This window comes from Amphiura filiformis, chromosome 9 (assembly GCF_039555335.1).
Source record: "Amphiura filiformis chromosome 9, Afil_fr2py, whole genome shotgun sequence".
In the NCBI taxonomy this organism is placed as follows: Eukaryota; Metazoa; Echinodermata; class Ophiuroidea; order Amphilepidida; family Amphiuridae; genus Amphiura; species Amphiura filiformis.
In genome coordinates, this window is record NC_092636.1 from 33,222,437 (window position 1) to 33,247,578 (window position 25,142).

The 25,142-nt window shown below is 38.3% G+C and overlaps 1 protein-coding gene across 1 annotated transcript in view; it reads right to left on the reverse strand.

Moving 5' to 3' along the window:
* LOC140160424 (uncharacterized) overlaps positions 1 to 16,259 on the reverse strand; it is a 162,658-nt gene extending 146,399 nt beyond the window's left edge. The window contains 1 exon segment of the mRNA XM_072183659.1: positions 15,527 to 16,259. Within this exon segment, the coding sequence (XP_072039760.1) occupies positions 15,527 to 16,177 (651 nt within the window). The 5' untranslated portion in view covers positions 16,178 to 16,259.
* Positions 16,260 to 25,142: the final 8,883 nt, after the last annotated feature.

The window sequence follows — 25,142 nt, forward strand, 5'->3', positions numbered from 1 at the left end:
TACCAAAAATTTCTTGCAGATTAATTCGTTCAGCAAAAATATCATGAAATTTGAATAATAATTTTACATAAGGCCAAATAAAAAAATAAACATGTTTCACATCCCCTCCCGCTTCCTTTTTTGAGGTTTCTTTCAATTTTTTTAAAATTTTTTGAAATTCAAATATAACTTTTCAAAAAATATGTCTAGGAAGTAGAGATGCTTTCTATAGCCTTGCTATTATACAAGAAACACTTTTATAAGGTTTTGTGAAAGTTAGAGGGGCCTATCTCTCAGAACAACAAATAAAAAGAGGCCTCCTCCTTTTTCCAGGCATTATTGTATACGCTAAAACAGCTCTAATTATGGGTATTTACACTGGTTTTGCAATAAAAAATAAAAAATAAAAAGCCCCCTCTTCCTCCTTTTTTCCAAAAACCCGGACATGAAACATGTTTTTTATTTTACTTTGCCTAATAATTTGCAAATTTTGAACTGTTTACATTTGCAATTCTAGGCATGTCCATTGAACTATACACAAAAGGAATATATTTTGTGCATTATTATTTTCACGATAGCTGCTAGGAACGTCAACAGCGTGAAAATAAATGTAGCGTGAAAATTGGCATTATTACAGGAAGTCTGCATGACATTTGACAACAATATCATACCCATACCTAGTTTGGGTTTCAGCACTAATTTATCCACCATATTGCATTCAATTACTGAATATAATTATTTGTAACTGAGCCCTCTGGAAATGATAGTAAAGTAATGCCAGTCCAATGCCATATGGCATCTCTAATAAATTAATATTAAAGACATGTAAAGTGAAGGTGGATTTAGATACTTCAAAATCAATTTTAGGTCAAGGGTAAGCTTAAGTGTTGTCATAGTGATGAAAAAACTCTGCAATAGACAAATTTTAGCTGTGTGTGCAAAAATAATAATAATCTATTAAATCAGACAACATATTTTGTAGGCCCCAAGCTTATCCTGGCTTGGATATCCTAGTGGTGCCGAATTTGTTGGGGGATTTATCTACAGAACAAAATAACTTTTGCCTTAACCTTAAACTCCCTCCTTCCAAACCAACAAATTCCAAACACACAAAGCAACTGCAAGCCCATGTGATCCATCAGACCCAAAATCAAACATACACATAAAATTGTTGGGCGGGCCACATTCGCACTAGTGGCTTGCTATCCCTGGTGTTGTCCTCCACATATGAGGGGTAAGTGGTTCAAAACCCAGGGAAGAGAAAAAACTTCTCTCTTCCATTACTTTTTTTCTTCCTTCCTTCTTTCCTTAGGGTTAATAGTCTACACTTGTATTACAGTTGACCTGCAATAATATATAACTCTTTTCAACAGAATCCAGAAAAGGTGACACAGTTTTGGCAGCAGGGACGTGACAATCTGCCCATCTGTAGGATAGGATATTGGTACCAAGCTACAATGGTCCTTGGGGTCAATTCATTGGCCTACTCAGAGACAGAAGACCAGGTTATTATTTTAAAAGCAAAGAACTGGAGTTTGGGACAGGAACTCATCTCCAATGGCAATGTTCACTAATCTCCATTCAACAACCAAAGTTCTAAATTTGACCCCAAGTTGTGGATTATGAGTTTTTGTACAAAACATATTCAAAGGACATTCTTGGAGTATACATGCATGGGGGGGTAAAGAACATTTCCCTGGCATATTGGCATGTTTCAAGTGGTTAACTGAATCAGTTTGTATAGATGCACTATTCAGATGACATTGCAACAGTGGTGTAGCGTCATAGGGCAGGGGGTCTCAATAGGCCACCCATGGATCAGATGGGGGGGGGTGACCCTTGAGCAGCTCTCAATTGTACAGTAAATAGAATAGCAAACCAATGTGTATTTGGCCAGGCCTCAAATGCAAATCAAGCAAATATTAAATAATCCCGCCAAACCCATTTCACGAATCGCGATTCTTTAGCTGCAAATACCCCCTCATTTCGTGAAATTTCCGACGAGCATGAGTACCAGCGGTTTACACGGAGTGCCGGAACCGGGTGTGCAGGGTAATGTAAGGTAATTTAAAAGCAAATTTAATAGGCAAAATTGGCAAAGTCCAAATATTAATCACACAAAAATTGCCACTTATCAGTCCGTTTCCATAGTAAACTGCAGTATCTGCTTGTTGGGCTATTCCATTGTATGGTTTTACCTATATCTTCTGCAAATGGATTGAGTATTTCATAAGTTACCCAATTGTCTATTCTATTTAAAACCCATGCTCCTTCTGTGGAAGACTAGCTAAATATTGCACCTGGGGAGTGTGGAACTAAAATGCAATAGCCCATGCAGTTATCAAGGCAGATACTATGGGAGGGCAGAAAGAAGTAACTGTACTCATGGATATTTACCAAATATCATCCATGAAAATAAAACAAAATGATATGAAACATTACCCATAGGAAGATATGTTGCTGCTCCATTATCCCATGTGGTGGTGTCCCATGTGGTGCACCACATAGATCTTATAGATCATGTATCTTTCCCTGCCACAATATATAGAAACATACCAGTCACCTCTAATACTGACAAAACACCTGCGAAACTAAAGATATCCGCTACCCTTGATGAATCAGCATGCTTTGGTTTTATTGACAGCAAACCTGGTAACAAATGAATCTAGATCGTGGAATGAAGTAGACCCTGGACTGGAACAACAATGGTGTAAAGCTTGAATACATAGGTTCAAACTTCTGTCACTGAAGACACTTTGTCATCCAATGTCACAGTTTGCTGATACAGTAAGAGATACAAAGTCAACTTTATGGACCAGAACAATAAGTGTCAGAATTCTGCACCATTTACAAGTCACAGTCAATGAATCCACTGTTGAAATACAGGATCTCCTTCCTCTGCATGCGCTGGTCAAGTGGTCATAGAACCAAAACCACTGGTCCAAAACTTAGTTATCTTTATTTGACAAACTGCTATCTGCCAAATACACTTTGCCATCTGATGTCAATATCACTGTTGACCGATGATGAATAAGCAGCACAATGTCAAATCAGGGATGTCCCTGGTTAAATGGACCAGAATTGAATTCTGTACCATTCCAGCATGACCAGCACTAAAATTTTGAACCAATGATTCTACTGACATGATCTCCTGCATGTACCGGCACTGCAATGCATGCTCAGGTGGCACTACAAGCTACTACACTGAACCACAATGATCCAAAAACTTGACACATCCTCATCTATCACACAAGACACTTTGTCATCTTATCAAAGATGTCATAAGAGATCACAGCTTTTTGATTTGTAGAAGATGATCTCTGCAAGACAATTGTCAAAGTTAATCAAAAACATCTATCAATATCAAATACTATCCCCACACACAGTATAAACTAGAGGCATGCACAATGAAAACAAGGTTACATGTACACAATTTACTTGGCAGGGATTCACCAAATGGTTTGTCACTTGTCTCTGCTATGGTCCAAAACAAACCATCAAACTGCCATTCAGTCCTATCAATGTTTGAATTCCGGTGCTCATGATTTTCAGACTATTACAAAAAGAGGTCATTTGAGGACTTCAGATTCAATGCATGCAATGCTTCAGTTTCAAACCCAATTAAATTGAATACTTTTAGCAGGTTTCTTTATTGTGATTCTGGTAATTATGTCTAAAGTCTATAGAGCTAGTCTACTATACTATCAAAGCAGCTTTGAGCCATCCCGCCTTATATGCCGCTGCTCCCATAACAGTGGAAATACCCCAAATTATGAAGAGTCTCACCTTTTTGGACTGAATAGGGCCTATATCAATTTTGCAAAATTTTATGTACCAGAAAAATGTTCAGATGCTGTCAATGATGAGGCACTCACTTTTAATTACAGCAAATGACTTACTTTTATCTTGTTGTATTAAGCACCGGTATTTAAATGACTGAGTGCATCCAAGTCTTTGACAGACTATAAATTCTCACGCATTTTAATTAAAGGTGTTTTGCAAATTGCAAGGATGCACAACCATGAAATCAGTGAATATGCTGGCTTATGTGTCTAGAATACTGCAAGCACAGAGCAATCAGGTTTGATAAGACTAAACTGTATATCATCAGTGGCGTAGCCTTCATAGGGGCAGGGGGCACATGCCCCCCAATCGATCTGAAATTTGACAAAATCCCATAGGAAAATTGCCAAAAAATGGCTTGTGCCCCCCAATCAGACCCGGTGACCCCCAATATGATGACCCACGATACACCATTGTTTATCATTATGGTCAAGATGGTCAACAATACAAATCAATTAGGGTAATTTTCTGGGCACAGACTTCCTCTCTGAAGCAGGTCTAAAATGGAAGAATAAATGGTGCACCAAATGGCTTTCATCAAGACAGGGGGGGGGGGGCACATCCCCCACTCACTTGCACCCCCACATCCACAGCTTCATGCAAATGGTCTAAAAAATGCCACACACATTCAAAAATCATTCTCCTAAAGGTTCCCCCAAAAGATATTAAACATGTTTCTACCAATTTATTACAATATGCTATCTGGGTGAGATAACACACTATGCACACATCCAGACTTTATCTTCAAGTAAACCCTCATGTGACTTGAAAAGACATACATCATGTAAAATCAGCCGCTCCCCGCATAACTCTGAAAGCCCCTCTGAGCCCCCCGCAGGAACAGATCTTGGACATGCCGGTTGGGGTATGCCCTAAAACCATATGAGATATCTCTTAAGCTAATACAATGTAAAAGAGAGACCGAGTTGTATCACTCTCTTCCGAAAATACATTACTTCAATTTGAGCTTGTAGTAGTGGCATCACCATTCTGTAGTGGCATAGTTAGGCAGAATGTTGCATCCCGGAGAAACACAGCGGGACAGAAGATTCCAGAAGATTAATAACTTGATCACTTGATAGTCATCGCACTTTATGATCTACACTAAATGAGGGTATGATGTCACAACACAAATCAGTGATGTCATACATGGAATAAACACTTGGTACAGAGGTGCTGGTGTTGTCACACGGTAGACTGTAAAATCGCACCAGCTAAATTTGCACGCTACAGAGCCTGAAGAAAAGATCCCGCGAACCACAAATTGGCACACGTATGGGCGCTGCCATGGGGTGCTGGGGTGCTAATGAACGCGTCGCCAGCACAAGCATCCAACGCGATCAATAACGCGTTTAGGGCGCATACAGTGCGCCTACGCGGCCGGTAGTTCCAGGATACGCGATTACAGGGTCAATGGCCGCTTTCACACAGTAACATACTTCTGAACTGAGTGTCAGGGCCCTGGTGTTGTCAAGAAATGACTTAGCAACAAGAAAGTCAACTTTGACGTTGTCAACAAACAATTTAATAACATAAAAGCATGCTTGCTGAGAGGCATATTGAAAAATTGGCCATTAATTCTGCCCGTCAAATTGGTTCATTTCCCGTGTCAAAAAGTTCACTAATATTACATAGCATCTTTTTGTCTATAAAGTTAAGGCCAAAGCATCTTTTTGTCAATATTTTCTTTATTTCATTTCAATCCTTCTCTGCAAATGTCTCAACATTCTGGACCAATTTGGGCCCACACAGAATAACTGTACAGTCCTGTAGTTTTAATAAATTAAGTGGTATTGTTGACATCTACATGCTTTTAATACTAAATGAAATGGATTATTACTAGTACTAGAATTTTGTAGAATCTTTGAAAAGCCTATCAAATAAAAAGAAGGTTGGCAAAAGTGCATACACATGCCTCTAGGAATAGCATGGTCAATCACACTAAATACCACTTACACTGATCTTAAACTTTCTAAGTATTTGATATAGCACACTCCATACATTCAACAACACACCATGGCAAATTGGGTATGCCGCCAGTCCAATCTCAAACAGGCTGGCAATGTGAAGCGTCAAGTACACAAAACGTGATGCCAGTCAAAGTGGAATGTGGCTGATGGAGCCACAAGTCCTACAACCCGTCTATGCCTAATCTGACCACCCTCCTTACATCAATATAAAGTTACAAATCAGCAGGCAGGGCACTGGCCAGTCGTTAACCCGGATTCCCCTGGATACCGTGCGCCCTCGCTCATTACGATTAATCACGCATGACCCTTTACCTTTCTGTGTGCTTCGTCAGTTGATACGACAAACAACTGTTATAGATACATTTTGTATATGAGGCTTCACGGCATGTGTGATTGGTATCAAGATACAGGGAGATGTTTCCTACTCCAGGGCGGTGGATGGAGCCGTATCTTTACACTAGACCAGCTGGAGCAACAGCACATGATACACCTATAGAATGGACAACTTGTAAATACACTGCTTCCTATCATGTTAATACACATGCTGTTAGCTATGTGCACTTGTAGTAAAAGATTTCAGATGTCCCACACTGCACTTTTCTCAAAAAAATTCAAAAAGATATTCAGCAAAGAATTACGAAGAAGTCTGTAAAAGTCATATGGCATAAACCTAAACCTGATATAGCCGATATAAACCATGATGCAACTACTACACATGGCTATCTACTTCAACACTGATTTTGTACAATTTGTACGAGGGTCATTCAAAAAGTCCTGCCTCCATTCTCATATCTCATCTTCTGCAACCAGCAGCCCATTCATATTTTCTATGTTGATTTAATATCTATGGTCTTATCTTGCTGATGAGAAAATTTTGTTTTAATATCTTTAAAATATCGTTAAAATGAAACCAGGATACAGGACGTGTGGGAAAGGAGAAAATATGTATATACATTACACACCTACAAAGAATATCTAAGTAAACAAAATTAAAGTTACCATAAAATATGATTTAGTCCCTTCAGATAGCAGATATTACATACAGATGGTCCCAAGCAGATTCCCATGTTCTGAAAGACTAGATATAACAGTATAAATATGATGCTGAGCTGGGATAGGTTTTAAAGATGAAATGCATTATTATAACACTATCAACTATTGTTTGATATTATAAACCCGAAAACCAATCAAATTATGTAAATTCTTTACAAACCACGCCCACTGAATAAGTATATTGTATATGCAACATGACAATCTATTGTTGGCATATCATATAGGGGTACATGCCCATCAATCAAAATGAAAAATCACATTGAATATTGCCAAACAATTGCCAGTGCCCCCTCAATCAGGCTCACACTATCTGCATTCATCACCATGTTTGCAACATGGTAGGCCTCAAATTTGAAATATTTGCCAGAATGTTATCATGTCTGTGTCAGTTTATAGTAGTACTGGGTACCATTATCAGCAGGCCCATTCCATGTCAACTCCAGGGATGTGCACCGCAGCACCTCTTCAATTTTTTCTTTTTCTGTGTGGTGGTAGATATTGATGAGAAGTAAAATCTGAAAATTTGAGCTTCATACTCCATTTAGTTTTCCGTGGCATCAATTTGAAATTTGGGGGTCAGCGTAAAAAATGATTTCATGTACAACTCGTTGGAGGATAAATGTAAGGCAACCCTTTAAAACTTTGAAAAGTATGTATCCTGGGGTACTTTTTGGTGTAGAATGCAAATCTGCTATCAGAAAACTTGTAACTCCTTTACTTTAAAAGATATAGGGTTCAAAATGCAACCGTCAACCAGGACCAACTTTGGTTTCAGAACTCCAAAAGTAAAAAAGTAATTTTATGCGTCAATTTTTTTTGCCAGTCAGAGCCCTTTGGTAGGACATTACTCTTAATATGCTCAATATTGAGCATATTAGAGTACATTCCTAGCTGAATATTACCTGACTGGAAAAACTTTTTTACATTTTGACGCCCTGAAAACCATTTTTACTTTGGAGTTCTGGCCTTCAAAGTTGGTCCTGGTTGGACGAAGTTGCATTTTGAGGGCCCTATATCTTTTAAAGTAAAGGAGTTACAAGTTTTCTTATAGCAGATGTGAATTCTACACCAAAAAGTACCCCAGGATACATCCCCCTTTTCACAGTTTTAAAGGGTTCCTTTATACATTTATGGACCTCCAACATCGCTCTGCTATGCACACATTTTTACGCTGACCCCTAAATTTCAAATTGATGCCAATGGAAAACGAAATGGAGTATGAAGCTCGAATTTTAAGAATTTTACTTTTGTCATCAATATCTACCACCACACAGAAAAAGAAAAAAATTGAAGAGGTGCTGCGGTGCACATCCCTGGAGTTGACATGGAATGGGCCAGCAGCAGTTTCTATGCTACCATTTACTATGCACAGGAAATATGATGTGTCTGCTATCCATTACAAATTTAAAGGAGCATTCCTGCTTCTACATGTATAAATAAAAGACAACAAACAGTTGGTAGGATTATGCCACGCCCAAGATATTAGGGTCAGGATTTAGGGTTAGCATTACGGTTAAAATTATGAGATGAGGTTAGTAGTTGTGCACCAGGGGAGGGTGCCAAGGTCCCCCCTCCCCCACCCCAAGGGGGGCACATCAAATTATTGGTGGATATGCTCCTCTGGAATTTTGTGCTAGTGGGTTTTTGGGAGCCGAGTGGGTACCGGTAAAAGGGGTCTTTTGGAGCTGTGAACAAATAAAAGGGGGGGGGGTCTTTTGGAGCTGCGAACAGTCAAATTAAGGGGTCTTTCTTGGCTTTCTGGTTGTTAAATTTTGCTTGAAAACAACCCAGAAATGTGAGGAATGAGCAATTTAGGGGTTATTTAGAGCCGAAATTATCAAAATCAAGAGCTCCAAGAGCTTGGAGCCCTATTTTGGCCAAATTTAGAGGGTCTTTCGGAGCTGCTAAATCCAAATATCTTTCCAGGGAGCATACCCATATGATCATTTGTGTTATTAAGTGCCCCACCCCTATGCAAGTCTCCCCCCTGTTTCATGTCAAAACTATGGCTAATTGTAGTCACATTCAATTTTAGGCATTTAGCCCGTCCTGGTGGGAAATTTGGTATCATTCTTGAAAAATCCAACATTTTATTTCAAGCTTGCCTACTCTTGTCATCAAATTGTTTTAATTCCACACACCCAAAGTAGACAAAATGCTATGGATACACAGACAGGCCAGTTGGGTGGTGCATAGAGAAGTAATCATTGCTGTCTCTGTCATCTCCAATTTTTACAGCTTCTCTTATTCCAACATACCAATCCCCTCACACTGTGTCTGATCACACACAGCTGAACCATCATCTAAATTATACATAATCAACACACTTAATGAACATCCCATTGTCATTATTACATTCATGTCATGATGGGTCCGCAGAGTGTGATAGAGGGCACTGCATTAGTGCAATGTTGTCTTAACAGTCAATAGGTGTGCTCAAACAGTCGTAGAATTCTTGAGGATCGGCGTACTTGAGAATTCTTTCCAAGTCAAATCCCCAAATGCATCATCCACACGGTTCCAGTGAAGACATCACTCAAGTTTTGTAATGCCTGATTATAACTGGAGCTTATAGTGACCTATCTAGTGGGCCACCAAATTGAATCAAATTAAATATAATTAAACCAAGGTTTAAGAGAAAGACCACCACACAAAAATCACAAAATGGTTTGTTCACATGGCACTTGAGAATCACTCTGGGAAATCCCCTAAATTTCTTGGGGATACATTTGGGGACAAACTGAGGGATTAGAATCCTTATTAGACAGTTCACATGTCTATTTGTTTGAGAACCATGCTGCTCAAGTTATTAGTGCTTTTAAGCCATTCATGTGGATGTGTCTAATGTTGTGTTCACAGTCAATGCAAGATGCCACAAGTCACACAACACAGGAGGTTTAGGTGCCACATGCAACGCTTACTCAACATATTTCCTTCACCTTCCTATACTGCTGGTTACATACCCCAGTTCCATAGGAGCAAACTAGATCACAGATATGCTTGACATGTTTATCATGAAATTCAAGTTGAAATGAATCATGTCATCCTTTTAAAGCAACATGATCTAGAGTTCATGTACAAAACATATCATAATATAAATTTGCTGTTTATATGCACTGCCATCATCAAGGGTATGCACCCAGTAGTCCAAAACCAATACAGCCAAATTTTATGTAGTCCAACCAATCCAGCCAAAGGTATATATTTCAATGCTATGACACAACAGTATAGGAGGTGCATCTCTTTGTTAGTGCTATAACCCAATCCGAAGGTCTGGGGTTCAAGTCCCTACACAGCCAGGTTCAGTTTGATGCTAGAGCCCACCACTCAAACTAAAACTAGAGAGCAGTTATCGCACCTATAGCTGAACCATGTGGCTTCAGCAGTATATTTAGAGAATAAAGGTATTGTTTTTAGCCACTGTTGTGCATCTATCGTCTCATTATTATTACATCATTATTTTAAAATTACGAGGCAAATTGTTTTGTTTTTCAGGTACTTAGACCCGTGAATTTTGACCCGGGAATTGGTGAGAACCTTACTACAGAAACAACAATTTTGGCTGATTCCATTTAGGTGATAAGTTGGGACCTGTGTAAACATTAAAAATGTGCCAAAAAATTAGGTTTGAAAAATATTAACCAATTTCATAAGATCGTATATTATGGCTTTAAAGCATCCACTTTTGTTGAAATATTGATAAATCAAGCTAATTCTGTAAATTGATGTCCGCCCACCGGCACTCAAATTCTGCTAGCTACAACCCTGGTGCCAAATAAACCCAGATTCTTTACTGCATGAGTTTACAGTATTACCATAATTATGATACTCAAATAATGTAGTCAACCATGTGTTTAATTAACCCAATAAAAGCATTTTTAAATTCATCGCAAATTGAAAAATATTACTGAACCATGTCAAATACCCTCGTTTATTACAAAATTATACTGTGCACTTGTTAACACCTTCATGGTTTGCAACTGTACCAGATGCGGCCACATGAGTATAGTTGAACTCGTTTCAGCGCAATTAGACCGTAACAAAATTGACCCATGACCTGGATCCCTGCCATTAGTAAATAATTCATTACATAGCCCATTACTAATTCCCTCTCATTAGCATGGGGTTGTTTATTAATGTGTCTTTGTGTACTTCCATTTTATCATTATCATGTGCTATATGTCACCAAACTCATCCCTTTTACAAATTGATCAAAGGTCACGATAACCTCAGTTTATGCCGATTTTGAATTTTGGAGTGGAGAATGATGCAAATTAGCAAGGTATTGCCCAGTGTATTAATATAGGATGGTCTAATGCTTGATCAAATAATATGCCTTGATAATAGTATACTAAATATTTAATGTCATCGATTAAAGTTCAATTGTAAAATAAATACTGTTATGATGCAAGCAGTGACAGGGTGCTGATGATGTCACCAAGAAAAATATTCAATTGTTCATAGTGTGTCTCATCTCAAGTTGAGAGTAACGCCCCGAGTAACGCCATGTTGGATTTGGCAGATTCAAATCAGTGTGTTTAACCCCTGAGCACTACCTGCTTGGTCAAGTACATGATATCTTCATTTTAATCACCAATAAGAATAGAGTTTTGCAAATAGGCAGGTAGTTCTCATGGGGTAAACGCAGTTGCTTCACCAGCGTATGGAAAATCGCCCTTCAATGCGTGTGTTCACAGTGGTTCAGTGGTTATGGCCTTGGACTAAACATCTGAGCAGTGGCGTAACTCCTATGCGCTCTGGGGGCCGCGCCCCCGGGCTCCCTGGCTAAGGGGCACCCTGGCCGACACGATAATACTTTGTTTGCATGGCTTAGGAAAGAAGTGGAAACCTTTACCCACCAAGCATAAAATTACGCTCAGCATTTGGGTGTCCCCTGAATACCAAATTCTTAGCGCGCGTTTCACCATAAAAGACCATTTTAAGACCGAAATTTGACTCGATTATAACCAAATTAGTAGTATTTATGCCAAATTTTTGCACGCTCCGCTCGCAATTGTTTTAGGAAGGGGAGGGGCATTTTGTATCATTGACCCCAGATGCCACAACCCCTAGCTATGTCACTGCAGCTAGTGGCGAATCTTCAAAAGTAAAAACATTGGAGAAGATGAAAACATTTCTTTATTAACATAAGTTTATTGAAACATAAAATAAATTTGATCTGAAATATCATTTATTTTGTCAAATTGGTATGGTCTTCAATACCAAAATGTATTTGCTCTGCACCATGCACACGTCCCTGGGCACCCTGACCCAAAGTTACGCCACTGAATCTGAGAGCTTGCTTGACGTGCATGGGTTCGAGTCCTGGTCCCACCGTGTTGCGCCCATGGTCAAGGTGCTTTGCCTAGTTTGCCTCACCCCACCCAGGTGCAATAGGAAGCTGTTAAGAGTAGTCACAGTCATTGTACTGATGAACCCTGTGCCATTTGTAGGCAGAAAATGTGGTTCCGACATATTCTAATAACAGCGGAATAAATGTAAAGTACTTTGAGGCTGTTTATGGCATAAAGCGCTATATTTATCTACATTTTATACGCCTCATGGAATTAGGTTAGCAGGCGGGTTTCTGCCACAGCAAAATCCAACATGGCGCTACTCTCTACTTGAGATGAGACAGACAACAGTGAAACTAGTGTACTTCCATGGCAAAATGCAAAATGTTCTGTTCAAGATATTTTTCTTTTTAACAAAATTGATAAACTATAGTATTTTCACTCTTGGTGAGTCAATGACGTTGACACTCTGAAATTACCATGTTCATCTTGCAACTTACGACTGTACCATATTATTACCAGACATACCAATATATTTGTCCAAAATATGCTGGAAAGATATAGAATGTCTGTTTCTATAGCGATTATATAATTTTCATTCTGTTTTGAAAATCATCTGTTTTTCTTCCAATCAGCTAACTGAATCAACTGTTTTTTTAAAAACACATCTTTATTCCTGAATTTAGGTTTGATGTGTGTGTGGGAGGGACCTTTTATGCAGGGAGCACACAAACTTAAAAAGAAGATGTTCTTGACAGAAAATCCAGATTTTGACAGCCATGCTATGACATAGTAGAGAAGATATCTTCCACTTCCCATAATGCATTTCTCCCATTTCAATTTTCTGTACTGATTTGCTATCTAGTGCAACATAGGTGATGAAATGTATACTTCCAATAAACAGAACACATCCAGACTTTTAAATTCTGTGATGTAACTAAACTTAATTGAAGGATTTCTGACCATATAGGAACTTTTTGGGAGGGAAGAGAATTTTGACCTAAGGCAAGCCCAAGGCTCAAACCCTCGCTGACCGTATCTCCCAGCTGGCATCGCAGCGCCTTAACTACTCGGCCATCTTGCCCTCTTGACTATTATGAATGTCATTTGATGAAATGAGGTGATGTACCGTATCATGTTGCAAAGGATTCTGGGAAGGGTCAGATATCTTCTCTGATACAGAGTGAAATGACATCCACAGCATTAAGTTTTGTACATCACAAATATGATCACCACCTTGTGAAGATTTGTAGTGAAAACTTTGCGGACTCGTCCATATATGTCTTCAATTACTTTTCATCATATAACCTTGACACATAGATTTGAATGTTTCCTGACTTTTGTAGAAAATATGTCACATTTTTGATTTGATTTGAAGCTTTGCTGACATGTCTAGATTGTCTACACAATATGTGACCATCCAGCACAACTGAGCCCTGAAGTCGCCAATCAGGGGCTGTGCAATAATTATGAGCCCTGGGGGAGGGTAAAATTGGGGGGGGGGGGCAAGAAATTTTTGGCGAGCCGAAAGGGGGGGGCAAGCAATTTTTGGCAAGCCGAGAGGGGGGGGCAAGTGATTTTTGGCACGCATTCACGGGGCACCTTTTTAATAAAATGCTTTAAAAAGGCTTAGGAAAACGGTACGGAAACGCTTAAATATGCAAATTTTCCTGCTTTCGCTATTCTCAAGAACATACATCTAGACCATTTAAAGTTTGGAATTTGGGATCCCAAAAATTTGGCATGTTCAAGGGGGGGGGGAATTTTTGGCGGCAAAGCATTTTTGGCGGGCCGAGAGGGGAGGCAAGCGATTTTTGGCGAGCCGTTCGGAAATTTTACCCCCCCCGGGGGGCTGATAATTATTGCACAGCCCCTCATCATTTTTGAGATATTCAACCAAAATATTCTGCTTGAAATTAGCTTTAAAATGATGTATATCATGTCTATAGTACTTGACATTTAAGTAGTGAAAAATCAATAAAACAGTCAATAAATCCTTTGTTTCCTATTGTTTATTGTTAAGTTCAATGGAGCATATCTCAATAGTGAAGACATCTGGGCTCAGTTGTGGTGGATGGTCACATATGTGCTCTCTGCAATGTTCATTTTGTCTGCTGATATACATGGATTTGAATAAGGCCATAAAAAAGTTTGTCTCAGAAACATTTGGTCATAATGCTACTGCTTTTTTTTTGTTGGGAGGGGCCTATCCGCTATTTTTTTAATGCATTTTTGGCCTAATTGTTGATATTTTTCCGGGGATTTTTTAAACATTTTTTTTTTAAAGCCCATCGTAGATCATATAGGGCTATGCTGCACTGCAACTCCAATTTCACTTATGAGACAAACAAATTATTTTTTATGGCCCAAAGTCCACACCCAATGCCCTACTCCTAAGTTCTATAACAAAATCACAAATGTCAATTTTCTATGTACCGAAAACCTATTCAAAGTCTGCTTGAAAATGTATGCCTATAGAATTGCGTCTTGTATTGTTTTATAGTCTAGCAACTTTAGGGTTAAAGGAATGAGAATGCAACTACATAGAAGCATATGAAGGGTTTAATATGACAAGAAATAGGGTCTTTGTACTTACTTGGTGTGAATGAAAAGACACTAATGTATTAATGTCTGGTTCAATTCAATAAGCTAGGGATCAACAACAGGCAGGGATCAACAGCAGGCAGGGGCAGTAGGAAGGGGCTGAACCTGAATGCATTCATGTAGTAATTCCTAAGGGAAATCCAATGTTTTGAGCTTGAACAGGACAAAGTCTGAAGCCGTGTTCACATTTTGCGTTACACCCGGCCGGCCGGCGTAAACTTACGCTAACATTGATACAAAATTCCAAAAATATTTTCCCTACTCCTACCACATGTCCGTGTCTACCTAGCCTACTCCTAGCACTACGCCGACCAGTTCCACCAAGCATTCACTTCTGGTCGGCGTAAACTTCGGCTACCATGTTTCTGTGACCTTTTTCAACTATGCGACATATTATTTCTTAGTTCTGACCAAAAAAGGCCAGGCGTAGCAGTGTTCACATTGCAACTTATACGCCTGGCGGATATTACACCCAGCTCGCTACTTGTGGAGTAAATCGTCGGACGTACACCTGGCAGAACTTACACTGACCATCGTTCACACTGCCACTACTCCTGGCAGCGCCCACCGCTACTGGCGCAAAATTTGTTCATTTCCCCCCCTGAAATTCACTTTGTCCCCCCTGAAAAAAACTGGCACTGCCACTGCATGGATGTCCTTGGTTGCTGAGGTCAAACTAAAAGAAACATTAAAATTTTCAACATCACTCCTTTTCAGGAAATGTACATGGGAACTGGGAAATTCACTTGTGAAAAACAAACATAACTGATTTTTCAAACATACCAATATCTTCTGCTCATATTTGGCCCTCTCCATCTTCACTCTGGATCTGGGGACATTCCTTGGTGACCGTGGACGAAGAGTAATATTCCTTGTTGCTGGTGGGTGCAGAGTCATATTCCTTGGTGCCGGTGGTGGAATTCCAATATTCCTTGGCGATGGTGTAATACCAATATTCCGTGGCGACGGCGAAGTATTACCAATATTCCTTGGCGACGGTGTTGGAATACCAATATTCCGTGGCGACGGAGGAGGAATACCAAAATTCCGTGGTGACGGTGGTGGAATACCAACAGGATCTTCCACCACAGGAGGTTGATGATGACGCAGAGGAGACGGTGATCTCCTCCCCAAGAAAGCAACTGGTATCCTTGCCTTCAAAGATGGAGATACCTTGTTTCCGACAACCTTTGAGCTCGATGATGATGATGACATACTATAGGATGTCCTGGAGCTTGACACCCTTTCTTTAAATATACTTGTCGTTCTGGACGTTGTCACCCTTTCGCTAATAATCCTGGATGAAATATTTGACATCCTGGATGTGGTGGTTGCGATCCTCTCGCTATACATCCCAGGAACAGGGATGCTGCTCCTCGTCTGCTGTTGTTGCTGCTGCGGATGAGATGACATAATGGATGATCGGTCCCCCATCATCGTTGGTGAGCGATTGGCCCCAAACATGCGGCCTAGTATTCCAAAATCAAACAGCATGTGATGATGCAGAAATTGGCATACAAATTACAGTAAAATGTTATGACATGACATATTACCAGCAGTAAAACATGCTATTGCCATCACCAATATTTATAAACTATCCCAAGCTTGCATTGTCATCTGGTGCAAAACTCATCCATTATGCATGTATTTTGTCCAATAACAGATGTATACATGTAAATGCCAGGATGAACATAATGCAAAATAGTAATTCTTGTGTGGTTCTATATGAGAGCATTGACATCAAGTAGTGTACACTCTACTACAAAATTAGGTTTGAGATTCTCCGCAATATAATTAGCAACGCTACTGATAGATGATCATCATCCACCATCCACCGCTAATACATAAAATTCCTGAAATTAAAATTGTCCCAGCAACCATTTCTACCAATTTTTATCCAATGATTTTTAAAGTAGCAAGCAAAGCTGACAAAACACTGGTAAATCCCATTAGGTCACGGCACAGGTAAATCAGCACAGGTTCTCACCACTGTAGGTTAGTGAACTTCCTAAAACTTGGCCTGGTAAAGTCCCATGTGTTGGCTGGTATGGAGGCTGCTGGTTTGTATGCTATACCAACTCAATTGTGACCCTTGATTTGGCAATGAAGATAATAGGTACGCCTTATTTCCTAATGCTGGTATACTAAACACCGTAATGAGTATATGCTGCTATCAATACTGTATACCACTCATCAAGTCATGATTAATCATTTACGTTCCTATCTCAGAAATGTCAGGCGGCGAAAAAAAACGTCGACCCATCCTCCCGTGTCGATTTGAAATAAAGTATACTTGCACCAATGTTGGTGTTGAGCATTAACATGCATCAGAAAATGTGAAACATTTTTCTAGCATGATGGTCCTCATCACTACCAGAGATACATTAATTCTTTTAAAGTACCACTCATCATCACACAAACCCGATGGAGCTCCTCTTCTATTTGTGGATTTTGATGAGTCTATAGAATACGTCTGGAACTCGTTTGGTATAGTTCACTAGCTAGACACAACTCCACGTGTCAGGCACAATACATCAACACATTGTAAAGTACTTCATGTATTTTTTCCTGTGTATTATATATGTGTGTGCATGTACCATACTGGTATACACAATAGATATGCAGGATCCAACCTGGCTGCAGGTCCAGGTGAGATTGTTTGCTTTTTGTTCAAATTTGTCAACACTGCTTTTTTATATTTTTTGGCAGCTTTCAATGTCTTGTTCTCAGGTTACAGCTGGGGAATACAAAATCCTTTATCGCTTGAATGCATCAATGGTTATGACTTAACCTTCACTGAACAAAAGAAACCCGCAAAGTTTTCAATGAATCAATGACAAAAGTTTTGAATGACTAAACACAATTGGCACAGATTTCCGACTATAATAAAACTTCCTCCCCTCCACTTGAGTTTTTTATCGCTGGTTCATTGATGTACAATCCCATGAAATGTGAAGGTATCCGTATTCCACTTCTTCCCTGTAGCTCCCATGCATTTTTTTCCGCTGCAAAAATGTGTGAAGTGAAGGCTATAAACTTTCTCACTGAAAATAGTTTCAAACATCAATCCATGTCAACAAGCTTCAACATTTGGTTTTGTGTTTTTCTTGGAGTCCACAATTAAACCGGATGTGAAGATGTCTGATCCATTTCAAAGAGTGAATCTGCGCTAGTTTTATAATCAAATTTACGCAACAGGTAGACAAGCCCTACCCCAATCAGTATTCCATGTAACAAAATCGCTGGCATCATCATAGCACTGTGTCAGCAGGAGTCTCTGGTTCTACTGCTCTACCTGAGACCACTCACTATGGGTTTGGGGTCAATGGTTGAAAAGTCAAGTTCACCATCCAAAAATTGCAACACCATTTCTCTCCAGTGGCCACTTCCTGTTACACTTTCCTCTCTTCATGTTCCAGTTACCATGGCGATGTAAACTTTCAATGAAAATATAACAGTTTCAAATCATCCTCCATTGTATATGGCTAGTAGTACATGTATATTCCATTTGACATTTGTCAGTATTTGAAATATAGGACAGCTCTGGAATATATGTGCATATTTGATGCTAATCCAAATAGTTCTCTACCCTGGTATTATCTGTGTCCATCCATCGTTGAACTTCAATATTTAAATACCAGCATCTCTATCCTCTCTCTACACTAATTATACCATGTCCTTCATTTGCATACCACCTCGGCACGACACTTTCAACAAACAGATGCCCAGAAGTGTGAGAAATAACAAGTCCGATAAGAGTAGAATACCAACTGGCAGTGTACTGATGAACATAGATACTGGTTTTATAAAGTGCTCCACCTAATGATACACCTACTTTTCAACACACAACATGAATATACACATGTGATAGTGTTCAACATTTTCTGGCATTATCCCATTATGTTCTTAATAGCTTCAAAGTCAACATGTACAATTAAGGTCAGCATGGACTACTTTTGTTGGACTGGGTGATTCCATTTAATCAAAGAGTGGTGAACTGTGTAATTTGTTGATAAACGCAAATGTTTTGTTTGCCCTCCGGTCACATTTTTTGTGAAATATGAACTTTCAGACTGCACATGAATACTATAAAAACCTTGGCTTCGGGCTTCAACAACCATTGTGCTTTGAAGTTCTAGCTATTTTATCACATACGCCTATCTGTTCACAAAAAGCCTTATAGACACAATTTGCTTTTAGAGTGTTTGCATGGTGCATTTGGGAAAAATATGCTTTCCTGATTTATGAAATAATAATAAACAATAAATTTTAAATTAATTAGAAATTAGGTTAACACAAGGAAACCTCATGGGTTTCCATATATTGGCATAGCCCATGATTTTAATTTCTTTACACAGGAAATGATTTAACAAATATTTAAATTAATAAATTTATAGTGGGATTTATAAAATACATGTTATTATTAAACAAAATAATGAAGAATAGCATTGCAATCACATTTTCTTAAGGCGTGTTTCTATTGGGACCGTTTACCGGTAAAAAGACGGTAAAGGGATTATTTCTGCTCAATAGAAACTGACCTTCCCCGCTATTTACCGGTAAACAGGGGCGAGTTTTTACGATAACGTTTTCCTTCTTGAGGAAGGAAAATAGCGGGGGCGCTTACCGATAACGCTCAATAGAAACTCACTCCGTTCGATTGAATGCGCATACAGGGAAGAAAAGCGAAAGTTGAGTCGCGAAATTGACCTCTGCATCATCAATGAGCTAGCTTGTTTATGTATTATACCATGATTATACCATTCCGTAAAAAAAAAAATCTTAGGCCTAATCACATACAAATATTTGACTCACTTGCTATAAATAAAGTAAATATTCATAATGCATTATCCCTGCATTATACATATTATGCTAAATATTCAACATGAGTTATGATTTATGATCCTAGTAAAAGCCATGAAATAAAACAACAACAACAACATCAGCAGATGAATCCAGCTGTGCATGCGAAACAAAAAATAGAAATCAACTCGGATCCGCGGCGGTGTGTGCTTCAGAAAATTAGAAAGATTTCATGAATTTAATATTATGTTGTTGATGTTAAATTACTATTCGCTAAAAAGAATTAACTGAAATTAAACTGTGAAAGATTAAATTCTAAGACCTATTTTTTTTTTTGCGCGCAACAATACTGAGTACTCACGTCGATATCACTGAGGGGGATTTCCCAATGGCGTAATTTGATGTACGAGAACGAATGAAAACGCTAATAAAAAAACATTATTCTTCACAGTCTTCTTTTCTCATGTTTGCTACCTCATTTTTAGCCAAACAATTAAGAAAATACTACAATATTAAAATCCACAATGCTTTGCGATTGACCCGGGGATTGACCCCAGTGCACGACCTTTCGCCGGCAAACTTTAAAGGTGTGTCAATTGACGCTGTTCATCGAGTGTTTACCGGTAAACAACGTGCAATGGAAACTGACCGCTCTCCGCCTTTCGCCGCAACAGTTTTACCGGTAAAATGCAGGGGACTCAATAGAAACACGCTATTAGACAGATTTTTAAAATATGTAGGGGGCCTATACAAACTTTATTCACTGCACAACTTTTAAGATGCATGCTTAGAATGAGACATAAAGGAGTCTTTTATTTAATATTTGAACATATGCTGTCTTTCCAATCCACTAGCATTTTTTCTTCTTTTTTTCTTTCCTTTTTTGTATTCCAAATTGTATTCCAAAATTGAGACAACCACAAATAAATAGTCCTTCAAGAATGACCCACGGCTATGTGGGGGGCTCAAGCGAAGCCGAGCATGTTCAATAAGCCGAACAACGAGGTCAAGGCCGAGTAGCGAGGCCGCTCAACATGCTCAATACTAGTATACATTGTAGTTTTAAACTTCTCAAGCCGAGAGTCATTCTTGAAGGACTACAAATAAACATTGTGCACATAAATTAAAAAGAAATTTAACAATTTTAATATACTCTATGTTATGGTTCATGATACCTGTCAATGTACAAACACAATAAATGTAAATGTCTGGAACAACTGCTCCAATTAATCATTGAACCACAATCAAACATCCATTCCAAACTCATCCGATAACATCACAAGATAAGATTGGAATCTGTCTACAGCCATCTTTGCACCATAACTACAATCTCAGAACAGAATAATATGTTTGAACACTTGCCCTAATTCCCATGTTCTTCTTACCCACACTGTGCGTACTATTTGAGTCACTTGAAATAAAGAATTATAATAGCATTGCCTCAATGTCCCCTCTCCACATATTTTCCCACCAATCAATGTTGGGAGAAATGTGTGGTGATATGATCCCAGAAGTGGGTAAGTGCAATAGCTGTCCTGAGAACATTTGGTAATTTACACCATTGAAGGCCTATGTTTACACACAGTATATTGTACAAGGCAGGCTAGGCAGCTATTGCACTTACCTACTTCTGGCACTGAGCAGTCAATAATTATAATTGAGCATCTCATACTTGGTCCCTGCATTGGACAGGGCTGGCTAGAAAGGGGACCATTTCCAATTGAGGTCTTAAAAGTGTTCATCAAACAATTTTGTTTAAGGTGGTATTGGATGCATTTTCTAGAAATAAGGAAATGCTTTGAGCATGTTTTAAACAGATTAATTGAGTAGGGTAAAGTACACTGATCAATATGCCTTTTGTTTGAAGCAAATCGGACATACGGTTTCTATACTACATCAAATTATATTTTCTTTGTATCTTATTGTTTTATCAATAATCAATATAGTTAATGAGCTAAAAGGACTGTAAAGGCTCATTAATATGTAATTTTGCCAATATTTTGCTAAAAATCAATGCATAAATGTTCATGGTACTTTTATTTTGCATACTTTTGCCCTGAAACTTGGTCAAAGTGTTTCTAATATGTTCTAATGTATTATATAGTGAAGCCACCCCCTCATTTGCATATTTGCATAATTAATGAGCTAATTTGCATAAATGCTAATTAATTATGCAAATTAGGGCGGCTAGCTCATTAATTATGTATAAATTATCTGGAAGTCATTAGGAACACTTTGACCAAGTTTGAAACCAATATTCTGTTAAATAAAAATGTTATGAACATTTATGCATTGGATTTTAGCAAAATAAAAAAAAAAATTACATATTAATGAGCACTTTCAAGTCATATTAGCTCATTAACTGTATTGATTATTGATAAAAACAATACAATACAAAGACATTTAAAATGTATGTATTATGAAAACCGTATGTCCGATTAGCTTCAAACAAAAGGCACATGGATCAGTGTTCTCTGCCCTACTCAATTAATATGTTTAAAACATAAATAGAGCACTTCCAAAATGAGTCCAGAACCACCTTAAGATTGTTGGTAATTGGTATTTTATTGGCTATTAAAAGGGCCATCAGTCAGTGATTTTGGAAACTGATCTGGGGGAGGGATCGAGGGCACTTCAACAGTGGAAATAATGTGTATCATCTTGGGCTGATGTTTTACTCTATAATCATGACTGAATTCAGAAACCATGGTTAACATAGGAATACTAGCAGTCAATCATGGGGGACAAGATATAGTTTATGCAATAATAAACAGTCATTGAGTCAGTATGATCATTTATACCCATTTATGATTGGCAGTTGTGATCATTTCATAAAGTGGTATATTTTCAATGAATTATCTGATAATTCTGATTATCTTGTTAACATTATACAGACAGTCATATAGCTGGAGGTAGGCTACATTTATTAGTTTTTACAGTCCCAATGTTGTCATCATTTCCATACTGATGGATAATGGTCAGAAGAAATGCTACACCAAAATGAACCTTTTCCGTAGCATCGGTTTTCATGTCTGGCTACTCCGTTGACCTGTCATGAGATAGTACATTTGCTATTGAATTTCATGGGGAAACATACAGTGCACTCTAAGTGCTCTATATTGACTGATTAAAATAACATGATTTATTTATATAGTCTCTATGCAGTGAACAAAATATCATTTGGGAGAATCAACATGCCAAATTTAAAAGCAAACAACTTACCAACAAACAAACAGACAAACCTCCCCATTTGAATTATATGATTAATTATTTACCAGCTTGAAGCAGTAATTGGTCAGTCTATTCTTAGAAGATGCACACTGTCCATCAAAATGACTTGTCTGTTGGCAAGTCCACCTTCTATGTATTTCATTGATTGTTGTACATGAAAATATTCATATCATATCAGGATACATATAATATGTACAGATTTTGATGGAGTTGTCAACATATTTTGGTCTGTTAATAAGAATAAGGGGTTGAGCAATATTTATGTACCCCCCCCCCATGGTGAAGTCTCAAAATGGTCTGCCAAAATTGTTTGACTCCCACTTTGCCAACAAATCTTTTCCTCCCTTTAGACATGCAAAAAAATATTTGCCCCCCCCCTTTTACACATGCAAAAATTTAGGGAACCTGAATTTAAAACCATAAATTGTCTTATTGTAGGCCTATTATGCGAGTGCTGCAAGCAGGAAATTTTGCATATATTTATACTATTGGGCCCAAGTTATCCTCAGAGGCATACTGGATCCAGAGAGAGGGCAAAATTTCTAAATCATCCTACTGACCCGCTACTAAAATTATTTAATTAGCGTACAGAAATGTGCAATTTTTAATGCTAAATGGGCCAAAATGAGGTCAACTGTGGCCTAAATCTGGGTCAAAGGAAGATGCCGATTACAACTTTTGGTCAATTTTGCCAAGTATTTCATGCCAGGAGGGTCAACTTCCCCCCTCCCCATGTCTCTCTTGTTCCCCTCAAAACTGGGACATACTTGACTAATTCCAGGGATTTTGCCCTCTGCAAATGACCAAGCTGGTTATCAGTGCCTGGGAACCCTGTTCAAGGGAAATATGACATTTGCAGGGAAATTATTGCCTGTCAAAACACAGAAGAGATGGTGGGAATTTAAAACAAAATAGCCTACATAAGAGAAGGGTCAATTGTGCTAAGTGTACGGTATGTTCCCAGGGAATAAACATATTTTTCAGATAAGAGGGAGATTATTAAATGAAAAATTGCAAATTGATATAGCAGAGTTCAACAAACAACTCATTAGCTGGATCATATCACAAATGTAGGTCAAAGTGACAATCCCAAGCCAAAAGAAATATCTTGAACTTCCCATAATGTCTTTATCTGCTGGTGAAACATTCAAGTTTGTGGTAATTCTTGCTTTATCTCTGATAGATGTTTTACATTATAAGAAAATATGTTGTAATTGGGTCTTTGCAGACCTGTTAAATAAAATATAATATCTTTATGTCTAGTACAAGAGTGTTTGTTCAGGCCTCTATTGTTCAAACTTTTGTTGATTCATGGATAATTTAGCCAGCAAATTAATACTGATATTATTTTTGCAGTATATTTTACCAACCTGGCAAACATTGATAAATGATTGCGTAGGTGGGACTGGTGGGTATGTGTGAATGTTTTATATCTAAATAACATTCCCAGTTCATCTTATACAGAACAAATAAATACGATATGAGGTAACACAATAAAAAATGCTACGGGATGAGATCATTTTTTAAAAAATAGGGACGGCAACTAAAAAATATTTCGGCCAACTTTACAAGTTGGCTTCAAATAACCTGGCCCAAGTTTGATATAAAATTGGATTGATTGAGCCCATATTTATTAGTCGAGCTATGATTCTAGAAACGAGTCCAATATTTGCAAACTCATAGTGAGACCAATAGATAAATAGTGGGCGTTCACACACATTCATTAAAACATAAATGGTTGTAACAGTATTTGAACTGTTCATGAGACCAAATTCTAAGCAAAATTGTTGATGGACACAGGGACTGAAGAACCTTAAATGTCATTTCTATTAGTAACTACTATACAAAAGATATATTTCTTTTGAGTAGGCCCCCTTTTGGAGGGGAAGGTGGGTGCTGATTTTGAACAAGTGGACCTATTTCCAGGGGGAGGGGATTTTGTGAAAAGTGGACCTTCCTCCAAACATTCGGACCTTTTTTGACCAAATTTTTTTTGGGGGACTTTTTTTTATACTTTTGCTAATTCCCCCCACCCACCCCCGTGTACGGGCCTACTTTACGGGCCTCTGTCCTTTAGTAACAGCGGACCATACTGTATAATTACTATACTCAGATAAAGGCTATTTTGGTACAAAAAAAAACCTCCAGCCTCGTTCACCCTGTCAACATCAATTTAAATTATTTTATTTGATATAGGGCCCTAAATGCTCCAATAATTTCCCTATTAAATCTTGTTACTCATGCCTATAATTAGGTGTCTAACTCTGTATTTATCTAATGGAGAATTATTTCTGATCACTCCAATGACAATTGTAGCAATTCAGTGGCGGCGCTACCGGGGGGCATTTGCACCCCCCACAATTTT